At 45.1% G+C, this 17,920-nt stretch overlaps 1 protein-coding gene across 1 annotated transcript in view; it reads left to right on the plus strand.

Annotated features, from left to right (window-relative positions):
- The window catches only part of brinp2 (bone morphogenetic protein/retinoic acid inducible neural-specific 2), a 46,341-nt gene extending 36,410 nt beyond the window's left edge, over nt 1–9,931 (plus strand). Inside the window, exons 7-9 of the mRNA XM_060058859.1 lie at nt 5,338–5,560; nt 6,149–6,455; nt 6,684–9,931. Of these exons, the coding sequence (XP_059914842.1) occupies nt 5,338–5,560; nt 6,149–6,455; nt 6,684–7,508 (1,355 nt within the window). The 3' untranslated portion in view covers nt 7,509–9,931. The remainder of the gene's footprint in view (nt 1–5,337; nt 5,561–6,148; nt 6,456–6,683) is intronic.
- The last annotated feature ends 7,989 nt before the right edge of the window (nt 9,932–17,920 follow it).

The following is a 17,920-nucleotide window of genomic DNA, read 5'->3' on the forward strand; positions in this document are numbered from 1 at the left end:
TAGGTCACCTAACCCAAACTTTTCACTCTTGTTAGGTTGTCCTTTTCTCTTGTTTTAACCCGAAAGGGCTGAAATATCAACATTTCAGGTATTCTGTTTGGATAATGTGCAAAACTTGTGGCTTCACTAATAAAAAAAATTAACAAATGTATTTTTCTTAATGTGGTTAAACTATTTAAAGATTTGTATGCAAAATATTTCTGCTCAATTTGTGGTCAATGAAACTGACATTTTTTAATTTGATAAAACACAACTATGGGTTAAAGGTATTTGCTTTGGGCATCTTTTGATATTTTTAGAATCTAGCTCCATTGCCGTTAGAAATAGTGTCTCCCAGTACTGCAAAGTGCTTCCACAAGTTTAAAAAAGAATGGGCAGAAAAGGAACTGCCAACTACATCTACGGTATTTAACATGGGTAGAAAGTTTCCATGGAAGCTCTTGGCTGCTGGTTCCCAACACAGCTCCACTGTTAGCCTGTGACCTTGCGTTTAACTTTTGTCAACTTTTGGTGACTTTCACAAAAGGGAAATGAACTGGTTAATACAATAAACAAGACATTTCATGGTACAATTTTGAACTGTGTGGATATTGCATTAAATCCATATGCTTGAAACTTTTCAATAATGCATATCAACGAAACAATGGAATGAAATAAATAGTTCAAGCAATTTGTGGGACTTGGCTGCTTTTACATTATTACTCATTTTGGGGGTTATTTCAGTCTCTCCAACCTGCAGGTCGTGCAAAGAATCATGTGAATGGGAATATTCTATAAATGTCTTGATATCATCTTTCGTCTCAACACTTCTGCTGCAGCCGCTGTTGAAGCGTATGAGTCCTTTGAGACCCCCTTTGATAAAAGGGGTTCTCAAATGTTGACCCTCAGTCACCTATTGCATCACTTCCTTTAGGGCCTCGGCCTCCTAATTGATCATTATAGTATAATTGAATGCCCTCTTTCATATATAATACCTCCACCACTGGGACGTGGCAAAAATTCTCCAAATCCATATGGGGGGGATGCTTGTGGACAGTAGGGGTGTATACTCGACATAAATAGGAAGCAAACTCATCTCACAAATGAGTAATGACATCTCACAAATATTTATTTAATAAATTGTTTCAATTTATAAAAATCCAATGGCAAAACCCGTTGGCTTTTTGTCGAGGGAATCCAGGGCGACGCTCACTTCCGGGTTGGCCAACATACGTCATCCCTCCACTACTCTACTGTAAAAACACATGTTCAAGTTGAATGAGAATAATAATAATTCTGCCATTTATTTAAGGGGGGGGGGGGGGGGGGGGGAAACAAGTCTTTTGGCCATTTGTAGTGTTGATCAGCAGAGAAATAATTTGTCCGCAAAGACGGTGACGTCGCTTAGCAACGGTAGATGCTGGGGTAGACAAGTCACCGGACTACTACCCATGCAAGTGAACGGAGCGTTCCACGGCATTGAGAAGACCCGTGTAATAAAGGCCTATAATATTTCTGTTTATGGCATAGATTTCTCCTCAGATTAGGCCAATAAACCAATGGTAAAATAAAAATAAAAACGCTCGATCAAAGGCCCGGCCCGAGTATAGTGGTGGGAAATTTCGACCCGACCCGGCCCGCGTCGGGCTCGGGCTCGGGCAGAGAATCTAAACACTGACTGGAACTACTTAGCAGGTGTCTGTAGGGCTATAGAGTGGCGAAGTCACGCCCCTTCCGGTAGAGCTCATGGGACCTATGAGATCGAAAAATATGAATGGTTGTCGATGGAGAGAAAATTATTATTTTCTGGTCCCGGTCTTTATATGCCCTGGATTACACATATGTTGTTTTTGGATTTAAATGATAATTTTTCATGCAAAGAGTTCAACCGTTTATTGTGCAATTGTTCAGATAAAGGCTGTAGAGAAAACACAACGAGAAAGACTACACGGCTCGTATGTGACGTCACGCTCCCTGCGACTGGCGTGGAGAAGACCGACAATCTTCCCATCGGCATAAATGAAACTCTGCACGTGCCCCGACTTATAATGGTTTTCACCTCTTTCGATGCTTTTATCCTCCCCTTGGAAACAGCGGTGAAGTGGGGCAGAGAGATCGCCATCTCTGTGCCGAGTTCCAAGTGCGGGTGTTGTGACGTATATCATATGCGTCGAGAGCAGCGAAGAGCTGTAGTTCACAAAGCGGCCTCACATAAAACCTAAAATTATCAATCTTCTTCACGAAAATTTTTAGTTTTCTTTGCAAAAAAAATTATCATTCAAATCCACAAACAACATATGTGTAATCCAGGGCACATAAAGACTGGGACCAGAAAATAATTATTTTCTCTCCATTGACACCCATTCATATTTTTCGATCTCATAGGTCCCATGAGCTCTACCGGAAGGGGCGTGACTTCGCCACTCTATATCAGGAGTTAATGCACGCACTGCAGCCAATCAGAATCAGAGTATTCCCCCAGACCGTGGTCTAAACAATATTATTCACGAGTTATAAACAACCCCTACACATCAATATTAATGATAACCCTGTGGAAATTGCCATAAGTGAGAGACACAATTTCGCACGTTGAGCACACAGTTGTGTGACTCGTTTATTTAGTAAGAGAGAAACAGGAAATCAAAACGTGCTGAAGGTAAACAAATCCCGCATGGGCTCTGAAGTCATGAGACGCTCGTAATCCTTCAAAGGGACATCGATCCCTGAACCACCGAGACAGTAAACGACATGCCTAACACAATTGAAAGAACAACACATAACAAAATACTGTAGGTGAATTATGTTACACTCACTACAACCCATTAAATACGGTATGATTTCTAGATGTCATGGCAACGTCCGCTCGCGACACTGGACTTGCGATCGAGGCATCGACGCGGACGTTCATTCACATAGCCAAAAACAAGAGAATAGATGGCTAGATAAAATAAACATCCAGACATACAATTCTAAAAAGAACAGATGAAGCAGCTACCCTTTTTTCCTTCGCGGTTTGCCTACAGAGCAGCGCACCTGCATTTAATATAGGCCTATCCGTGTATTGTCACAATTTCTCAGTATCAAAGGTGAAAGTAGAAACGGGTGGCCAAAAGCTGTCATATTGTTAGTTATCACAGACAATTTTAAGTAGAAACGGGTGGCCAAAAGCTGTAATTTGTTAGTTATCACGGACAATTTTCAACAATGAATGATCTGTACGGAGCTCCATAAGGGACATTAGGGAGAACGCTCCCCGACAGAACCTTAGTTTGGAAGTCATGCTTAGTGACACGACAAATAGCCTACTTCCAATTGAAATACAAAATTTAGAACATAGGCCTACGTGTCCCTGATCACGTTTCAATAGATTAAATAACGTGACAGTGTCACGTATTTTCGTGAGACCATACCCGTACTTCCATGAGTATACTTAAAGGAAGTATACTATCCGCACTATCTACTACGTTATTTTTTCAGATGTGAGTGCTGTTCCAAATCGAGTACTCCGTGGTGCACTAACCGGAAATTACGATCACGACTGCCACCGTGGCTACTCCCCCGCAATAAACATCCCGCTTTGAACGGCGAACTCTTTACGCCTAGCAGCTATAAAAACTACAAAATGACTCTATTAATGCAGGCTATGTGGAAAATGCGCCGACTTTGGCTCAGCCTGGCTCCGCCTCTTCCGCCACGTAGCTAAGATGGCTGCCGTTGAGTACGGGGAGTGTCCTTCGATCCACAGGATTAGCCCGCTTTGAGTACGGCATCCGGGTCCTTGAAGTATACTTCTTTTCGCCGGATCTTACTCAAATTTTGGCTAGTAAGTACGGACAGTACGGGTATTGGAACACGGCACAGGTTCGAGCGTGTGCATGGGTTGAATTGCGTGTGTCTCACGCCGAATGCATGAGACATGAGAGCCCTGTACTTACGTGACACAAACCAGCACCGCAAACGTTCTCTCCCGCTTGAGATGACGTCTTTCTTTATAGGTTCATGGGTCTGATTCGCCGATTTCCCATGCTGATATCCCCGAAGATTCTCGGGCATCTTCGACAATTTGGCTATAGATTGTCTCATTACACGCTAAATAATATAATTATAGCCTAATTATATATATAATTAGGCAATATATATATATATATATATATATATATATATACACATATAGCATTTGTGATTTTGGCATAAACATAACTAGGGTGCACTGTACTATCTGCGCACACCCTTTCTGAAGCCTCTCTCTCGCTCTCTCTCTCTCTCTCTCTCTCTGTCCCTCCCTCTCTCTCTTTCTCTCTCGTACCGTTTTGTGGAGCACGTTAATTGTCTTAGAACACTTCCATTCAGAATGCATTGGTTTACATTTCGTTCTGTGTAACACGCAAAAAGTCGAACTATCGTGCTCTGGAACACGCTTCAATAGATTAACGTTCGTGCGCAGGAGCACGCAATCGCGTGATACCGGGTTGGACCGAGAGGTCGGAACAGTGGAGCGTCTGAGAAATGACATGGACCCGAAGTGAACCTACAGCTGTCTACTGAAAACATCTGTCTCGAATGCTGCGACCGCCTTAGATTGTTGTTGCTAGTGACGTAAAGAGGTTAACTGGTCGCTCTATTACCACTAGTGGAAATGGGCACAGCGCCACCTATCTTACGGGGGTATGAAATCATTCGACCAATGAATAGATTTCCTCACCGCCATGTATACTGAGACAATTGCAGTTGTCCGATTGAGGAGCATAGTTGAACTATGGCTTTAATCGGATTAAGCAAGTGATTTGAATGAGGGCCGTTGCAGTGGTATTGAGGGGGCGGAATCCAGACTGGAATTGTTCATACAGATTGTGGTGGGATAGATGAGAACGGAGCTGAGGGGTGACTATTTTATCTAATATTTTGGAAATGAATGGAAATGTTGGAAATTGGACGAAAATTGTTGAAGTAGTTGGGGTCAACTCCATTTTATTTATTTTTTTAAATAGGGGTTATGCCGGTGGCGAGGGAGGAGTTAATGAGGTCTGATATGAGGTGGAGCAGAGAGGGAAGGTAAGCTTTAACCAGGACTGTGGGGAGGGCGTCAAGGTGACAGGAGGAAGTTTTGGATTTATGAATGAGTTTGTTGATTCCAGAGAGAGACGGCAGCGTGAAGGCAGAGAGAGACCGGGTGACAGTTGGAAATCAGAGGCTCCGTCAGGGTGGGGGTTAGTGGCGAGTAGTGTCTGATGCACTGAAGAAGACAAGAAGCTCCCAGCGCTGCCCGTCTTCCAGCCCGCCGTCAGCAACTGCAGGTCGGGTCCTTCCCCAGGAGGCTCTCAGCCTCTCTCCATCGCTCACTAGTGGTTTCCTCCTCAGATGAGTTCAAGTCCTTCCTGCGGCGCCTCCCCACGCACCACTTCCTGAATGTGTCCCAGATCGCTGAGTCCTGGACCGGCGACCTCCAGCTGCAGAAGCGCTTCGCCCAGCTGGAGGTCAGCAGCGCTCTGATCCTGGGGAAAGCCCGCAAGACGGTCCGCAAGCTGTTTACCCTGAGCAGGAGGTGTCCCCGGCGGCCCCGCATCCACCTGCCCAGGGAGAGGTACAGGCTGTACAACACTGAGAATACAGGCTGTACAACACTGAGAATACAGGCTGTAGAAACACTGTGAATAGCTTGCAGTGTGTGTGTGTGTGTGTGTGTGTGTGTGTGTGTGTGTGTGTGTGTGTGTGTGTGTGTGTGTGTGTGTGTGTGTGTGTGTGTGTGTGTGTGTGTGTGTGTGTGTGTGTGTGTGTGTGCAGGGGGCTGGCGTCCTTGTGGTCCCGGGTCCTGTCTCAGTGTGTGTGTGTGTGTGTGTGTGTGTGTGTGTGTGTCCGGGTCCCTCCTCAGTGTGTGTGTGTGTGTGTGTGTGTGTGTGTCCCGGCTCTCCCTCAGTGTGTGTGTGTGTGTGTGTGTGTGTGTGTCCGGGTCCCTCCTCAGTGTGTGTGTGTGTGTGTGTGTGTGTGTGTGTGTGTGTCCCGGCCCTCCCTCAGTGTGTGTGTGTGTGTGTGTGTGTGTGCAGGGGGCTGGCGTCCTTGTGGTCCCGGGTCCTGTCTCAGTGTGTGTGTGTGTGTGTCCGGGTCCCTCCTCAGTGTGTGTGTGTGTGTGTGTCCCGGCCCTCCCTCAGTGTGTGTGTGTGTGTGATTGCAGGGGGCTCTCCTCCTGGTGGTCCGGGGTCCAGTCTCTGCTCTACTGCAGCGAGCGCGGCGCCCTGGGCTCCTTCTCAGAGGAGGGGCGGAGCTGCACCTGTCCTGCGGAGCAGCCCTCCTGCCAGGGGTCCGTGCCCTGTGTGGTGGGCTCCTCCCCCAGCTCCTGCTCCGCCTGCGCTCCTGACAACACCACCCGCTGTGGGGCCTGTCACCACAGCAACTTCCTCCATTTTGGATCCTGCCGGCCGAGCGTCGCAGCGTCTCTGGACCGCTACCTGAACTTTGACCTGGACATGGCCGACAGCGAGGTAGCGCCCCCCTCCCGCAGGACATGTGGAACTGTTACTGTTAACAGGGACCTCACAGTGTCTGTTAACAGTGATTCCATAGTGCCTGTGATTACAGTGATTCCATAGTGCCTGTGATTACAGTAACTTCACAGTGTCTGTGTTTACATTGATTCCATAGTGTCTGTGTTTACAGTGACTTCACAGTGTCTTGTCGTAGTGCCTCATGATACGCCAATCTGCCTCCAGGTGAAATATCTGCTACAGCGTCTGGACAGCAGAGTGGAGGTCCACGCCATCTACATCAGCAACGATGTTCGCTTGGGCAGTTGGTTCAATCCTGCTTGGAGGAAGAGGATGTTGTTGACACTGAAGAGCAACAAGAACAAGTCCAACCTCCTCCACATGCTGATGGGAATCTCCTTCCAGATCTGCTCCACTAAGAACTCCACCTTAGAGCCGGTTCCCGCCATCTACGTCAATCCGTTTGGAGGGAGCCACTCTGAGAGCTGGTTCATGCCGGTTAATCAGCCAGTGTTCCCTGACTGGGAGAGGACTCGACTGGACCCCCCCATGACCACAGCCCTGTGTTACAACTGGACTCTGACGCTGGGCAACAAGTGGAAGTCTTTTTTTGAAACGGTGCACATTTACCTGCGAAGCCGTATCGTAACGGACGACCCTGTGGTCAACGAAACACTGTTCTATGAGCCGCTGGACGGGGAAGACCAGACGTCAAACATGGGCTCCATGAAGATCAACAGCTTGAAGGTGTTTGGATACAGCATGCCCTTTGACCCTGAGGGCATGAAGGATCTCATCCTGCAGCTGGACTACCCGTACACACAAGGCACTCAGGAGGCAGCGTTCATGATGCTTCTGGAGATGAGAGACCGGGTCAACCGTCTGTCTCCTCCCGCCCCCCGGCCCCTGGACCTGTTCAGCTGCCTTCTGCGCCATCGCCTAAAGCTGCCGGCCGGCGAGGTGGAGCGCATCAGAGCCTCCTTGACGTTGTTCCACTCCAAGCTCCCCAACAGCCCACCAGAACCGGAGCTAGCACAGCTATGTAGCTAGCTAGATCCAGCTAGCATAACTAGCTAGCAGAACTCAGCTAGCTAAACTCTGTGAACCTGATTCAGCCAGCTAAACTCAGCTAGCTAAACCAAGCTAGCTAAACTCAGCTAGCTTGACTCAGCTAGAATATCTCAACTAGCTACACTTAGCCAGCCTGACACAGCAAGCTAACTCAGACAGCCTGACTCAGCTAGCTAATCCAACTAGCTAAACTCAGAAGGGGTTAGGATCATCGGGAAGGAGCCGAACCAAACGGATACCTGAGATTCAGAACAACAAACAATTGAAGCTTTGAAAGCCAACTTTCTGATACTACTTATTTTTTCTCAGTGTTTTCAAACAGCATGCCTGAGAAGAGTTTCTGTTGCCCTGCAGTGAGACTTAAAGCCTCTGTAGTTCCTCTGGTGAACGTACCAAACGCTGGACCGCAGTGAACACACTGAGAATCAAATATAATGGAACATGGATGGTCCTTTTCCAAATGCTTTGCTTACGAAACTCCAGCCATTAGGAACCCATGGTGGTGAAGGTGGCTCCACCCACCTGCTGATTGTCTTTGAGGGTTTTATTTATTCTGTCCTCCATTTTAAATGGCCTTTGAGGCCAGTGCTGATGCGTTACAAGTTCAGCACAAGCAAAAAATGAATATGTCTTAAATGTCGCTCTTCTTTCATCTCAAAGGAACAGTATGATGGTAAATTGGCGTCAATGCTGTAAATATGGCTCACTTTAGTCTGAGGTGTGAAGAAGGCACATTGCTTTTAAGATAAATGCAAAGACAAACAAACAACAAACACAAAAGTCTTATATGGAACGCTAACGTAAGGAAGCACATCACATTTCTGTGTTGGATTTTTCAGGAAAGGCTATATTGCTTTTATATTTCACATTTTTACTGAGACAACAAATGTGGAAGAACATGTGATGAAGCTCATGTTTGGTTTGATGTTGTGGAGCTCCTGCTCATCGCTGCCATCTTCTCAGAAGCTCTCAGAAGGAGAAGGATGTCTTGTTGATGTTAATCTCAAGGCCCGCGAGGGTTCAGATCCTTCAGAGGAGACCACCAGCGGGGTTAGATGATCTCAACCCTTGACAACGAAGGCCTTCATGAAGAAACACAGTGGCATATATAGTGGTGTTCCTTTGTACATTGTCAAACTTAAAGGCATGAGACATCATGTTGTCATATCGTTTGGATGTTTTCAGATGCTGTGACCCGTCAGCTACTAAGGTTCTACAAATATCATCCTGTGATGCTGACAAGTGTTTTAAACATACTCTGCTTCGGCCAGACCAAACACATCCACTTTCTCTCATCCCTCCTCCCTCATCCTGACCCTTACCCTAACCCTTACCACACATCCACTTACCCCTCATCTTAACCCTTACTCTTACCCTTACCCCTCATCCTAACCCTTACCCCTCATCCCTCAACATGTTAATGCAGACGCTGAGAACTCCTAGAGGACACCAGGGTTCTTCTGAAGATGAAAAGGCTCCAGAACCAGACGTACACACGTTGTACCAGAGAGAGAGAGAGAGAGAGAGAGAGAGAGGGGGAGGGGGAGAGAGGGGGAGAGAGAGAGAGAGGGAGGGAGGGAGGGAGAGAGAGAGAGAGAGAGAGAGAGAGAGAGGGGGGGGGGGGGGGGGGGGGGGGGGGGGGGAGAGAGGGAGGGAGAGAGGGAGGGAGGGAGAGAGAGCAGGATGGACTAGAATGAGACAAGGTGAGAGAAGCTGGACTTCTGGTTCTCAAATGATTTATCGTGTTTAGAAATGCAGGCGGTTGACATAATGAGATTGGGTTGGTCAGAGTGAGTGTAAGTGTGAGTTTGAGGGTGAGTGTGTAGTGAGAGTTTGTGTGTCTTCGTTGAATTGTCCTCATCAGGAGAAAACCAGGGGTGAAGCAGTAGGGGTGAGGGTGAGGCAGTAGAGGTGAGGCAGTAGGGGTGAGGCAGTAGGGGTGAGGCAGTAGGGGTGAGTGGTGAAGGGGTGAGGCAGTAGGGGTGAGTGGTGAAGGGGTGAGGCAGTAGGGGTGAGTGGTGAAGGGGTGAGGCAGTAGGGGTGAGTGGTGAAGGGGTGAGGCAGTAGGGGTGAGTGATGATGGGGTGAGGCAGTAGGGGTGAGGCAGTAGGGGTGAGGGGTAAGATGGTACATCTGAGGTTTAAGATTAGGTTTAAGAAAGGCGATGGTCATGATGAACTTTGAACTCTCACAGGACACAGGGATCCCTACTTTTTCTGCTGTTCTTCATTTCGATATGTCCACTTTGTCAAAGGTCATGCACATTATTTCACCAGAATAATTAACAGTTGAGTTGCAGTTATGAATGGTCATATTAATGATGAAACTTGAAGAGTTCTTCATAATCAACTCCTGGTCAAAATGCTGTAAATAAACAATAAAACATCAACTCTTCTGTTAAACCCCTGTGTAATGTCCCTTTAAGCGTTCAACCAATCACAATGCACCAAGAGAGAAAGGAGATAGGAGAGAGATAGAGGAGAGATAGAGGAGGGGAGGAGAGAGAGAGGAGAGATAGAGGAGAGGTATAGGGGAGAGAGAGGAGAGAGAGAGGAGGGGAGGAGAGGTATAGGGGAGAGAGAGGAGAGATAGAGGAGAGGTATAGGGGAGAGAGAGGAGAGAGAGAGAGGAGAGGAGGAGAGGTATAGAGGAGAGAGAGAGGAGAGGTAGAGGAGAGATAGAGGGAAGATAGGGGATAGAAAGAGGAGGGGAGGGGAGCGAGAGGAGAGAGGTGTTTATCTCAAGTGTTAATCTCGGCAGAGATGGGAAACCATGGGCTCCTCCCCCATGGACATCTAGAGAGGGAGGGGAGGGAGAGAGGGATGGAGGGAGGAATGGAGACAGATACAGAGAGAGAGAGGAGAGGGGAGAGGGAGAGGAGAGTGGGGGAGAGGAGAGAGGGAGAAGGAGAGAGAGGAAGAGAATGGGAGATGGAGGGAGGGAGAGAGGGAGAGGAGAGAGAGTAAAGGAGCAATAAATGTTCTGTCAGGTGCTGGTGTCTCAACACAGAGTCTGTCGACACAAACCAATCAGGACATCTCTTCCCTGATTGGTTGGGAGAATCCATCTTTCAAGTCAATTAAATATGAGCTGAAACACGTTATGAGAGCTCCGCCCACACTTCTCAAGTCTCAAGACTTCTAATGACCACTGCCTTGACCTAATGACCACTACCCTAACCTATAGACCACTACCCTGACCTACAGACCACTACCCTGACCTACAGACCACTACCCTGACCTATAGACCACTACCCTGACCTACAGACCACTACCCTGACCTATAGACCACTACCCTGACCTACAGACCACTACCCTGACCTATAGACCACTACCCTGACCTACAGACCACTACCCTGACCTATAGACCACTACCCTGACCTACAGACCACTACCCTGACCTATAGACCACTACCCTGACCTACAGACCACTACCGTGACCTATAGACCACTACCGTGAGCTAAAGACCACTACCCTGACCTATAGACCACTACCCTGACCTATAGACCACTACCCTGGCCTATAGACCACTACCCTGACCTACAGACCACTACCGTGACCTATAGACCACTACCCTGACCTATAGACCACTACCCTGACCTATAGACCACTACCGGGAGCTAAAGACCACCACCCTGACTCATAGACCACTGCCCTGATCTAAGGACCACTAAAGCTATCAGCAGCCAGACTCCTCTACTAGATTCTCAAATCTGATTAAATGGTAAATGCAGTCAATCTTCTGACTAAATTGTAGCCATAGCAAATAAATGAGATATAATAACAGGCGTAAAGCCACTGCCTTTTTCATTATCTTTAAATTGTCTCCTTAATGACAAATTGAAATTGTATTTGATTTTAACACATATATTATAGTCGTTTCTTATTAGGTGCCAGCGGCTCTAAATGGAGTCAAATGGAAAAGCAGCCAACAGCTGACTTCAGAAACATGAAAGGAAGAACGATTTGTACAATAAAGAGCTTAGGGCAACCGAAACACAATGGGCTAGAGTGAGACGAGAAGACTGTTAGAGAATAAGAATAAAGAGGCATGGAGGGATAGAGTGAGGAATAGAAAGAGGAGGAAGAGGAATAGAGTGACAGAGTGAGGAGGAAGAGGAGTAGAGTGAGAGAGAGAGGAGGAAGAGTGATAGAATGATAGAGAATAAGAATAAAGAGATATGGAGGGACAGAGTGAGGAATAGAGGGACAGAGAGAGGAGGAAGAGGAGTAGAGTGAGAGAGAGAGGAGGAAGAGTGATAGAGTGAGGAATAGAGTGACGGAGTGAGGAATAGAGTGATAGAGAGAGGAGGAAGAGAAATAGTGACAGAGTGATAGAGTGATAGAGTGAGGAATAGAGTTAGTTTTTTTTTATTTATTTTTTTATTTGTGCAAATAAACAAGATTAAAAAAGGCAAGAAGATTTGCATAGACATACATAGATGCACGGGTGGGACAAAAGAAACCCCGAAGGGCTTATTAAGGATGTCCACCTGACATTAAAATACAATAAGGTGAAGAAAATAAAGTAAAAGAAAAGAAAAGACAAACAAAAGTAAAATTATAGAGATAAAACAACTACAAAGTCATTTTACAAAAATGAGAATACATTTGAGTAAAAGTAAAAAAGGAAAGTAAAGATATAACTAACAAGCAAAAAGACAATACAGCATACATTCAGTTTATCATATTATCATAGGCTTTTAAAATTAGGTACATTTTAAGATATTTTTTGAAAGTAGCTAAAGATGAGTGTTTACGTAGAGTAGCTGGAAAACTGTTCCAAACGACTGGACCTCTGTCCCTAATAGAAAACTGCCCCAGATTTGTTCTGAAAAATTGCCGGTGAAGGAGATCTACAGATCTGGTCTGATGACTATGGATCTGTGACCTGGTTATAAAAAAACTGTTAAAAGAAGAAGGAAGTAAATTATTGAAAAACTGGAAAACAAAAGTGCCGATCTGAAGAGTATTCACATCATATATGCTTAGCAACTCCAGATTCCGAAATAATGGAGCACTATGAGCGTCCCAACTGGAGTTGGTTACAGATCTAACAATTTTTTTCTGTAACAGAAAAATCGAATTTAGACTGGTTTTGTATGTACTAGCCCATACTATATTACCATAGGATATAAAGGGATAAATAAGGCAGTAATATAAATCCATACAAATTTTCCTTGACAGCACGTGTCTTACTCGTCTAATAACCCCAATGTTTCTAGCCAATTTATTGGACACCTGTGATATGTGTTTTTTCCAATTGAGCTTATGGTCAATAAAAACCCCAAGGAACTTAACATTGGAAACATTAGGAAGTGCATTGTTTGCCATAAAAATTGGCTGGATAGGATCGGATAGAATAATATTTTTAGGCTTAAATATCATATAAGCACACTTCTCTACATTAAGGGATAATTTGTTGAATTTGAACCAGTTATCCAGCCGATCGAGTACGCTATTCATTCGATCTATCAACTTGTGTTCATCTTTATCGGTAATGAAAATATTTGTGTCATCGGCATACAAAATAAAAAGAGCTTCATCAGATATTAAATGCAAATCATTAATATAAATAAGGAATAAAAGAGGTCCAAGTATGGAACCTTGAGGAACTCCACACTGTAGATGACTGTGAGTCGAGTTAGCTCCATTCCATACTACATACTGTTTCCTGTTGAACAGATAACTTTTAAACCAATTAAGCTCAGTCCCAGAAACCCCATGAGCCTGTAGCTTAGTTAATAATATATTCGGATCAACGGTATCAAAAGCCTTGGATAAATCAATGAACACTCCAGTTATCTAATGGTGAACCCTAGCATATCTAATGGTGAACCCTAGTATATCTAATGGTGAACCCTAGTATATCTAATGGTGAACCCTAGCATATCTAATGGTGAACCCTAGCATATCTAATGGTGAACCCTAGTATATCTAATGGTGAACCCTAGCATATCTTATGGTGAACTCTAGTATATCTAATGGTGAACCCTAGTATATCTAATGGTGAACCCTAGTATATCTAATGGTGAACCCTAGCATATCTAATGGTGAACCCTAGCATATCTAATGGTGAACCCTAGCATATCTAATGGTGAACTCTAGTATATCTAATGGTGAACCCTAGCCTATCTTATGGTGAACTCTAGTATATCCAATGGTGAACTCTAGTATATCCAATGGTGAACTCTAGTATATCCAATGGTGAACTCTAGTAATTCAGAATTAAGGGCAAATCCACCACTTGCTCTCACTTCCCCCTCCCGACTCAGTTTCAAAAAGCATTAAATTCAAACCATTTAGTTTTACCCTTAACAGACTGAAATCCCATTTTTAAACCAGCTATTATACCTCATGAAGGAAGCCTTCCTATACTGCAAAAAACATCTTTGTTAACTAAAGTCCCCTATCCAGCCTCTAACCCTAACTTACTGAAGACCTATCCTGCCCCTAACCCTAACCCTAAGTTACTCAAGGCCCTTTTCCGGCTCTAACCTTAACTAACTAAAGGTGCATGTTTATCTATTTTATCTATTTTGACTCTAACCCTGTATTACTTTCCCACCTTTGTATTGTAACTGTTGCACAATTATTTCCCTCTGGATATATAAAGCATCTTGAATCTTGAATCTTGAATATACATGTATATAGTGTTTGTTAGATGTTTCCAGGACTAGCTTTGCATGCTTGAATGCGTGCGTGCGTGCGTGCGTGCGTGCGTGCGTGCGTGCGTGCGTGCGTGCGTGCGTGCGTGCGTGCGTGCGTGCGTGCGTGCGTGCGTGCGTGTGTGTGTGTGTGCTTATGTGTGTGTTATTTATTCAGCAGCCGATCTAAAGCTGACCAGACGCAGGGGAAGGAATCCCAACTCACCCCGAGCGCCGCGCAGAATAATGATTTAAACTAGCAGAGGTGTTTCTGGAGCAGAATGCTGATTTAAACTAGCAGAGGTGTTTCTGGAGCAGAATACTTATTTCAACTGGTAGAGGTGTTTCTAGAGCAGAATACTGATTTGAACTGGTGTTTCTGGAGCAGAAAGTAGACTTAAACTAGTAGCGATGTTTCTGGAGCAGAATACTGATTTAAACTAGGAGAGATGTTTCTGGAGCAGAATACTGATTTAAACTAGGAGAGATGTTTCTGGAGCAGAATACTGATTTAAACTAGGAGAGGTGTTTCTGGAGCAGAAAGTAGAATTAAACTAGTGGAGAAGTTTCCGTTGCAGGATGTAGAATTAAGCTAGTAGAGATGTTTCTGGAGCAGAATACTGATTTAAACTAGCAGAGGTGTTTCTGGAGTAGAATGCAGATTTAAACTATTATAGGTTTTGTGCTATAGTCTAGAGCATACCCTAAATAATTTGTTGAAAACAATTGATGTTAAATGATCATGGTCTAAAACAGTAAATGTGTCCAAGTCCCATTCAACATCCAAGTGAAATATATAATATAATCATATATTATAATACAACCAAAAGTAAACTGTCTATCTCTGCTTGTGTCGGAAACGGCCATATCATCATTCTCTCTCTCTCTCTCTCTCTCTCTCTCTCTCTCTCTCTCTCTCTCTCTCTCTCTCTCTCTCTCTCTCTCTCTCTCTCTCTCTCTCTCTCTCTCTCTCTCTCTCTCTCTCTCGCTCTATCAAGTTCTATCAAGTGCTACTCCCCCAGAAACTGGGGGAGTAGCACAGTTCACTAATATGATATAGACTTAAAATAGACTTCTCCATTTCCAGCAGATAGTCCGGTCCTTTACCAGCAGATATTATGGTCCTCTACCAGCAGATAGCCTTGTCCCTTTCCACAGATAGCCTTGTCCCTTTCCAGCAGATAGCCTGGTCCTTTACCAGCAGATAGCCTGGTCCTTTACCAGCAGATAGCCTGGTCCTTTACCAGCAGATAGCCTGGTCCTTTACCAGCAGATAGTCTGGTCCTTTACCAGCAGATAGCCTGGTCCTTTACCAGCAGATAGCCTTGTCCCTTTCCAGCAGATTGTCTGGTCCTTTACCAGCAGATAGCCTGGTCCTTTACCAGCAGATTGGCCGGTCCCTAATGATGGGCGTCTTGCTGCAGAAGGCCTACAGGTATATCGCCCTCCCCTCCATTCTTTCACTGGTGGTCGGCCTCAGGGTTCTCTGCAGGTATTTGACCACACAGCAAAAGACAAACCCCAGCGTTCCCCTCGACGCTCACTCTCCTCCTTTTCATTTCATCCTATTCCAGCTGACAAGGACCCATGAGCTCCTGGTCCCAGTATCCACCGTTCATGGAGGAGTGTTAGTGAGCTCAATGCCAGCTGAGCATTCAGTCCTGACAGACCTCTCTCTGAGCCGTCCTATCTCATTAGTCAAGCTGTACGAACACGAGATCTACTGCTGTCCTCCAGTAGAGACGAGACCTACTGCTGTTCTCCAGTAGAGACGAGACCTACTGCTGGCCTCCAGTAGAGACATGAGACCTACTGCTGGCCTCCAGTAGAGACATAGGATCTACTGCTGGCCTCCAGTAGAGACATAGGATCTATTGCTGTCTTCTAGGGTTAGGTTTAGGGTTAGATTGATGATAGATTGAAGGATTGATTGAGTGACGCAGGAGTGGATTAAGGATGAAGGGATTGAAGGAAAAAGGAAGCCTTATTCCTGTAAAGGAATGCTGAATCTTTTCCCAATCAACCCTCGTCCACAGTTTGCTTTAGTCTTAATTGGGTGTGAAACCACTTTGTGAATCTCGTTATTTTGGCTGTGTAAAGTCCTTTTTCCAAGTCCCTAATATGATACAGCTGGTGTCACTTCTTTGCTACCTAAAAATGCTAATATATGCATGCATTAGCATATTGCTATGCTTCACTAGCCGACTGGAATGGTTAGCTTAATTACCCACCAAACTCTAAAGGAAAAGAATGTTGGTCAATTTGCCATCTGGAGATCGGTATCAATTTGTCAGTGCCCAAATAAGGAGAGAGAGAAGGGGAGGGAATGAGATAACAAATAAACTCTCAACACACAACCAAATCATAAATTCAAGGTATATTCTCTTAGATACTACACTGTATACTGGATGGGCTTACCCTCAGCCAAGGCAGGTGGGGTTAGACCGGTGGGACTAGAAAGGTGGGGTTGGACAGGGAGGGGTTAGGTGATAGGGCTAGACAAGTCGGAATTAGAAAGGTTAAGCTAGGCATGTGAGGTTACACAGGTAGGGGTTAGACAGGCAAAGCTAGACAGGTAGGGGTTGGACTGATGGGGTTAGAAAGGTAGGGCCATAACCCTAGCCCTAACCCCCCTACCTCGGTGTGAACCCTTACCCTAGCCCCTAACCTGTGTTAGCCCTAGCTCTAACCATCTCCTAGCCCTCACGCTTGCTCTTACCCTGTGTTAACCCTAACCCTAGTAACCGTGTCTTAGCCTTAATCTTAACCATGTCTTAGCTCTAATCGGGGTCATCCCTCTGTTCCCCGGGTCCTATGTTTCCCCTTTTTTGTTGATAGGCATTTTGTTGTAGATGCATCCATGTATTTTTTGGGTATGTTTTCAGGCATGTGTTATTGTTTGTGGGTGTGGTGTCTGTGAATGTGTGTGTGAGTGAGTGAGTGTGCGTGTGTGTGTGTGAGTGCAGTTGGAGGGGATGTGTGTGTTTGTTTGCTTGTTGGTGTGTGTTCGGGGGAGATGTGTGCCTAAGTGTGTGCATGTGATTGTGGGGCTGTGAGTATCTGAGTGTGAGTATGTGTGTGTGTGTGTGTGTGTGTGCGAGTGTGTGTGTCTGTGTGTGTGTGTGTGTGTGTGTGTGTGTGTGTGTGTGTGTGTGTGTGTGTGTGTGTGTGTGTGTGTGTGTGTGTGTGTGTGTGTGTGTGTGTGCGTGTATTCTTGAAGAGCTGCATAACAAAGTGTGTCAGCTGTAGCACCCTCGGGAAGGAGGATTTAAAACCAACTTAATGAAGTCTGTAATTTTCACTCTGCCATGTCAGCATTCCACCCAATCCATTTTTATTGTCAGGATTAAAGTTTGTGTGTGTGTGTGTGTGTGTGTGTGTGTGTGTGTGTGTGTGTGTGTGTGTGTGTGTGTGTGTGCGACCTATAATTTCCTAACTTTCAATCTTCATATTTATTAGGACGTTCAAGTCCTTCCTAAATGTTACCCATCGATTGTTTGTACAAAACCATTCCTGAAGAAAAGTAGAAAAACTACATCTGAAACTAAATCCGAATCTACGCCTGAAACTACGACTAGAGCTACCCTACAATCACTATAAAGTAGGCTACTTATAGTGATCACTATAACACATTATAGTGATCACTATAACAGTACATTATAGTGATCACTAGAACAGTACATTAGAGTGATCACTAACAGTATATTATAGTGATCACTTTAACAGTACATTAGTGATCACTTT

This window comes from Gadus macrocephalus, chromosome 8 (genome assembly GCF_031168955.1).
Source record: "Gadus macrocephalus chromosome 8, ASM3116895v1".
In the NCBI taxonomy this organism is placed as follows: domain Eukaryota; kingdom Metazoa; phylum Chordata; class Actinopteri; order Gadiformes; family Gadidae; genus Gadus; species Gadus macrocephalus.